The sequence below is a fragment of the Rousettus aegyptiacus genome, unplaced genomic scaffold, assembly GCF_014176215.1.
Source record: "Rousettus aegyptiacus isolate mRouAeg1 unplaced genomic scaffold, mRouAeg1.p scaffold_m13_p_6, whole genome shotgun sequence".
NCBI lineage: Eukaryota > Metazoa > Chordata > Mammalia > Chiroptera > Pteropodidae > Rousettus > Rousettus aegyptiacus.
The window spans coordinates 79,953,422-79,960,258 of record NW_023416309.1 but is presented as its reverse complement, the minus strand read 5'-3'; the positions used below and the strand labels follow the sequence as shown (position 1 = coordinate 79,960,258).

The following is a 6,837-nucleotide window of genomic DNA, read 5'->3' as shown; positions in this document are numbered from 1 at the left end:
AATCTGAACGCAGGCAGACTGGTTCCAGAGGCCTCCCTCTTCACTATCCTACATCTATCCGTTCAGGTAAGGCTTTCAGGAGGAAGCAGGATTCCCCACTTTCACTCCACATTCCTCATCCTCAAGGATCGACTAGGAGAACAATGGTTATGGCAGGATATTTTGCCAGGTGGCATTGCCCAGTCAGATCTCAAGTTCCTGCCTCCACCCAGAGCAGCTGCCTCTCATCATTAGGCAGGAAGCCTGAGCACACCAGCTGGGGACTGCACTGCCTAGGCACTTATTAAAGGCACGAAGACACCTGGAGCCCAGTACTGTCCTCATCAGAGTAGAGCAGTGGAGGATGGGCAGGCTGCCCACAGAAGTGGTAGCAACTGGTGCAGGCTGCAAAGAGGAACCGGCAGGTGAAGACCCAGCCCAGGTAGTGCAACTCTGCCAGGTTCAGGAGGAAGCAGCCCACCCCGACCCCAAACATGAAGTTCAGGAAAATCATCTTCTCTGTGGCCCTGGATACAAAGCAGTCAGTACTAGTAGGACAGGGATAAGAGTGGCAGTGAAACAAGTATGGAACATCAAACCCAAACAGATAGTATTGCCCCACCAGGAAGGCCAGCTCCATGAAGGCCCGCAGCACCACATGGGCAATGTAGATGGCCAAGACTCTTTGTGACCGCAGGCCTGGATTCCTGGCTGCAGCTCCAAGGCATCTGGGAAGAACCCTCTCTCCCACCAGCAGCTGTCCCTCTCGGAAGTGAGAAGACCCCAAGAGCCCCAGCCTGGGTCTCTGCAGGGCTCCCCCAGATGCTAGCTTTTGCAATGTATCCAGCAGGCACTCCCTCTCCATATCTACTCTTTCCTCCCTTGCTATCTGATGCAGGACATAGATGACATAGAAGATAGAGGGAGTGGCTACCAGCACAATCTGAAAAACCCAGAAGCGGAAGTGGGAGACAGGTGAGAAGCGGTCATAGCAGACATTTGTGCAGCCAGGCTGCAGCGTATTGCAGGTGAACTTGGACTGCTCATCCCCATAGACTGCATCTCCCACCAGGGTGACCAGCAGAATGCGGAAGACCAGGAGGACGGTGAGCCACACCTTGCCAACCACGGTGGAATGGTTTTGCACTTGCGTCAGGAGCCTGCCCAGGAACGACCAGTCACTCATCTGTGGACACAGAAATCACAAGCCTTAAGGAAGGAATAGAAGTGCGGGGGTGGGGAGTAAAAGTAGAAGGGGAAGAGGGTGAAAATATAAAGCCCCAGCAGCTAGTTATTTGCATCACTATTTCTAGCCCACAGCAAGAGCTCCAGTTCCATCTGTGCCTGACGCCCAGGCAGGCGTGCCATTCATTACCTAACAAGGACAAGAACAATCTGGCAGAGAAAAGGACACTGAAGAATAAAGGATGGAAGCAGAATCTCTCAGGAGCCCCAACACAATCCCAAATTAACCAAGACAGTCTGCACACGTATGCTGCAGATTTCTAACTAAATGGGCTTTCAAAACTTCCAAACAACCTGGGAATTTCAAAACTTCCAAATGACCTGGGAATTTTTAAAAAATACCTAAATAGCACCAGGCATATTTTCCCCAAGATTCCACAGCAGACTATTCATAACTTAGCTTGTCCTTCCTCCAGGTTCCAGGGTAACATATAACTTTTGGTCACCCCCGTCCTTGCCCAGTGGATGCTCTTTAAGGCCTCACATTGCAAAAATCTCATCTTTGCATTTCTGCAGCTTCTGATCCAGAAAATTACTGAAAACATTTCAAAGGCATACTTTGGGGGACATTTACACTCATTGTCTTCATCAGCATCCTCTTTCAGTCTCCCAAATACACATACGATCTAAATATAGCAGCATGCTTAGTGTGCAAACTCAGGGTCAAGACATGACCCAGCCTCCACTGCCAACTTGATTGTCTTTCTTTATCCCCTCCTAAACAGAATCCTGGAGCTGCCACTGGAACCTCCTCTTCCCCTTAACCTTCAAAAACCAAGTTCTCTTGATTCTTATCTTCCTGGCTCCTCCATTTTAGTCAATGTGCTGTTCTTCACTCTTCATCATGTAAACATCAGTGTTCATCAAGATACCTCCAACTTCTAACTGATCCTGGAGGATGCAGTCTGTTAGGATAGCCACAAGCATCTCCAACTCAGCATGTCCGGACTAAACTTATTTCCTAGAGAAGGAGCAACATAGTGACTACAAGCACTGGCTTAGAATTAGATGCTCAGAGCTGTGTGACCTTGGGCAAGTTGCCTAACCTTTCTCTGCTTCCACTTCGTTATCTGTGCAACGAAGATAATAACAGTATCTACTTCATAGAGTTGTGTGGGTTATCTGAGTTAATAAATGTAAAGGACTTAGAAAGGTATCTGGCACATAGCAAGTACTTCATGAATATTAGGTATACTTATTCTTCCCCCATACCAACTCTTCCTGTCTTGGTGAATAGTACTATCGTCCAAGTCAAAATCCTGATTGTTACCCATAATTCCTCCCTTTTGCTTCCTCTCCACTTCTAATTGCTAATGGAGCCCCTTCAATGCTACCTCCTTCATATGTCTCTCGTCTATTGCCTTCTTATCAGTCCATGGCAAAGCCTTAGTCCAGCCCTTTATCTTCTCTCACTAGGATTATTACAATCCCAGTAAGTTGCTCTGCCTCCAGTTTTATTCCCTCTGGTCTACCTCTCTCAGTGGCTGCATTCCTAAAGTGCATATTTGGTCATTTCATTTCCCTGCTTAAAACTATCTAATGGCTACCCATTGCCCTCAGGATAAGCCCAACTCCCTAGGATGGCATACAAGACCCTTCTCGATCTGGCCTCTGACTACACCTCCAGTTCCATCTGGGCTCTTCTTAACCTTTAGCTCTCAGAATTCCTGAAAGTCTTACACACATCTAGGCAGCTTCATGCTCCTCAGCAGTTACTTACACTGCTCCCTCTGCCTCTCCAGCCCCGTTCTCCTTCCAACTAATTCTTGTCTTATTTATCTTCCAACATTCAGCTCAGCAGAACCTTCTCTAAAAAATTTTCCTGACCCCACCCCAGAAAGAACTGATCACCCTTATGGTGGTCTCCTGCTTAGTACATTGTCTGTTGTATATAATGACTATCATTTCCATTTGGTCACATATAATCACATTTATCTACACAAAATTTATGTCTATCACTAGATGTGAATCATTTCATGACAGGGACTATATCTTATTTGTCACTACTCTTGTGCTTAACATGAATTAGGTGCTCAATACACGTTTATTGAATGAATGAATGACAACCGACCTGGGTTCATATCCTGTCTCTGTCAGTTAGTTGCTAGTTATATGACTATGGGGCCATTACTTAACTTCTGTCTTTTCATGTGTGAAGTAGAGATGATTACATATAACGCATTAAAAAACAAAAACTCCTTGCTCAAACTTCATAGAGATAGAAAGTAGAATAGATGTTACCAGGTAGGGGCTGGGGGAAGGGAAGAATAGGGAGTTATTGTTTAATGGGTACAGAGTTTCTGCTGGGGATGAAGAAAAAGTTCTGGAAATGGACAGTGGTCATCGCTGCTAAATGTTGTGAATATATTTAATGCCGCTGATTAAAATGGATTAAAATGTTATGTTGTATGTTCTATATTTTACCACACACACACACACAAAAATGGATAACCGAGCGTTAAAAAACCCTTGCCTAGTAGATACTCAGCAACAAATGGAAGAAGATACTGGAAACCCTCAGTCTGACTTCCCCCAGGAAGTAGGACCTGCCACAAAATTGGCATTCCATGCCTGCCTGCTCAATCAGAGAGGAGGCGCTTGGGAGATGGAGACCTCTGGGAAATTTCTTCTCTTCTGGCCAAGCAAAGACAGCCAAGAGTCAGCAGCAAGTATAAACTACCTGCCTTTCATTCCTCAAATATTTATTATTCATTGGTAGGTTCCCCTGCTCATCTCCCAGCTCCCAAGCCTACCTCTCCATAGAGCAGAGGCCAGGATCCTTCTCAAATTCAAGTAAGGAGAACTGAGCCCTTCCTCCTCTTAATCTGAGCCCAGGCAGAAGAAGGGTGGAGAGGACTCACAGAGGCACAGAAATAATGAGGGAAAAGTGTCAGTTAGCTCAAGGAGAATGTGAAGATTGAGAAACTTACTTTTTATATCCCTCGAAGGCTAAATGGAGAAAAAGCTCTAAAATAACAATGTGAGTGAATGAAGTTAGATGTTTCTGGTTGCCAGGGCTTTAAGGCAATGGATGAGAACATAGCCTCTCAGGAGAACTTTGAAAGTGGGACACAGATCTCTCTGTGTTGGCCAGGGTTTCTCAACCTCAGCTTCAACTTCATGATTTTTGGACAGGATTATATACATTATAGGGAACTGTCCTGTGCATTGTAGAAGGTTTAACAGCATCTCTGTCCTTTATTTACTAAATACCAGTAGCACCCCTCCCCCCCAAGTCATGACAATCAAAAATGTCTCTATTGCCAAATGTTCTCTAGGGAACAAAATCACCTCCCATTGGAACTACTGGTCTAAGCTAAGCAATTTTTTTTTTTTTTCATGCTTGGAGAAAGAGGATGAAAGACTTGATCTTAAAATTCTAGGATCCAAAAAAGAAAACTCCAAAAAGGGCAAACAAGATGCTATGTGCAACTAACTAGAAATCAGGCCCTATATCATGAAACTGTGATGCTCCAGCCAGCCACCCAAGGTCATGTAGCAAGGACCTTGCAGAGTCAGAAGCAGTGCATCTCCACGTTTCCAGCAACTAAGGGTTTGTCATGCAAACCAGCTCCACATCTGGTAGATCCTGCTCCTTCCTCCTTTGAACTCAGATCTTCTGGGGTTGGGGAGGCTGCTGGGCAGACTTCACTGGGCCTTGCTTGGAGACACACAGATCACAGAAACCTGCAAGAAGAGCCAAGGTCTAGAAAGATTTCCAGCTCCATTTCTTAAAGTATCCCCACTCTCACCAAGCCCTAGGACACAGGGCCAGAGAATGACATTGATGGAAGGGTCCTTAAGCTCCTCTAGTCCTAAATCAGTTTTATGGATTTTTCTTTTTGCCTCAGGCTTCAATGTGGCCTGACACAATTCTGTTACTGATCCTGTCTTCACAGAAAATGTTATTTTGTACAACAAGGATTTGTTTTGTTTTGTTTTAGTTTTAATCTTTTAAATATTGCATTAAAATATTTTTTATCTTGATTATTGAGTTTTTTGCATCTCTTAAATTTTGTGCCTGAGACTAGAGCCTCACTCACCTCACTCTCATCTTGGCCCTGCTCACTGAGTCCCCAACGGGACAGCCCATGAGGCACATGTGAAGGCAAAGGTCATAAACAGAAGTCCGTAGGCTGAATTCTGCACATAAATATGTTTTGTTTGGCTAGCACTGTGTTTTTAAAAATGTCTTGATTTGTTGCCATTTTTTTTTAAGGCAATACAATCACATAAAAATTTACATTTCTGGCTTCTTTTGAAAAAATGGGTCATCTGGGACAATTTTTAGTGATTTAGCCCTATATCCCATGGACAATAACTGTTGGGACCGGGGTTAGTGGCCTTCTCTTTAGGGTAGGGCATGCTGTCCAAACTCCCTCAGCCACACCCAGCCCACTTCGCCCACTTATAAGACACACTGATCCCCTTTGCAGTGGTGTGCTGGAGTTGGCCTGTATCAACTCACAAGGGCTGACTGTCAATTTTCCAGAGTCAGTTGTTGAGCACAGCCATCATAAACAATAAATTATGTAAACTTACAACGAAATAGATTATATTTAAAACAAAAGTCCTAACGTCCTAATTATCTTATCCCATTTGATTATCATCTATGTTCTTGAAATCATTAACGTCTATCATATGTTAGAAATAGTACATATTGGTGTGTTACTGCATATCTCTTCCCAAGTCTGTTCAGTTATGTCACGTTGGTAGCACGAAATTGGCCACAGTAGGAGTATTTATACCATGGAAATCGGAAAATACTACAAAACAGAGCTTGATTTACTGTTTTGTTGTCTAGACTTAAGATATTGATAGAGAAAATGTTAATAATGTAGATTAAACCTAGTAGTGTCAAGTCTGTGGTTGTTACATTGTGAATAGCACAAAAATTTAAGGAAATAGCCTTCCAGGTTTGAAAACTACTTTACAATTCAGCGAAGTTGCTCAGTCGTTGGCTAATTTGTGAAGTTCAGACAAAAATCATTGTTTCACATTCATCTTTTGCCTTAACTTAAACTAAAATATTAACTAACATTCATGTCAAAACTACACTTGTTTATCATTTGTAACCTAAGTTTTGTGACTAATACAAGTGGACCTCAAAAATCAATAAAAATCAACTATGAGTTCTTTAAAATCAGTTAAAGCATTATGTAGGAATAAATTGGTTATATGGAATTTACAATAAAGAATATTATATATTTTATTATTTCTATAAATTATGTGCTACAATTCCTTATACAAATAAAAAGTTTAATAAACTTATATGTTTATATACATCTTTTCAGAGAGCCAGTTTTTAAACACTTACCAGCACACCACTGCCTGTTGGCATCATGTTTGCCATTCATAATCTTCAGTTTCTGGGCTAAGAAGGCAGCAAGTTTCTCTTCTGTATCTCCCCAAATCCCTGTGCTACATGGCCCCAGGACGGGCAGCCAGGAGTTCCTCAACCAACAGAAAACCTTTCTGAATCCACCTTCTTTCCAGGAAACACCCATACCATGCCAGGCTCCTCATCCACGTTCTTATTGAAATCCTCCCAACAGCTCATTGAGGTAGACATGATTATCCCCATTTTACAGATGAGAAAACCGAATGGGAGAG

General features: G+C 43.1%; 1 protein-coding gene across 1 annotated transcript; it reads right to left on the bottom strand.

The window, feature by feature from the left end:
• Positions 1 to 283: 283 nt before the first annotated feature.
• LOC107507643 (gap junction delta-2 protein-like) lies at positions 284 to 6,568 on the bottom strand. Its single transcript, XM_016138748.2, has 2 exons — positions 6,542 to 6,568; positions 284 to 1,165 (listed from the first exon to the last, which is right to left on the bottom strand). The coding sequence occupies exons 1-2, from the start codon at positions 6,566 to 6,568 to the stop codon at positions 284 to 286; spliced, it is 909 nt and encodes a 302-aa protein (XP_015994234.2).
• Between the last annotated feature and the right edge of the window lie 269 nt (positions 6,569 to 6,837).

Bases quoted from the DNA above. Each gene is read 5' to 3' on its own strand.
- LOC107507643 (XM_016138748.2), bottom strand. From the start codon at position 6,568: ATGATGCCAACAGGCAGTGGTGTGCTG. The intron at 1,166-6,541 runs GTAAGTGTTTAA...CTGTGTCCACAG, and splicing joins CAACAGGCAGTGGTGTGCTG to ATGAGTGACTGGTCGTTCCT.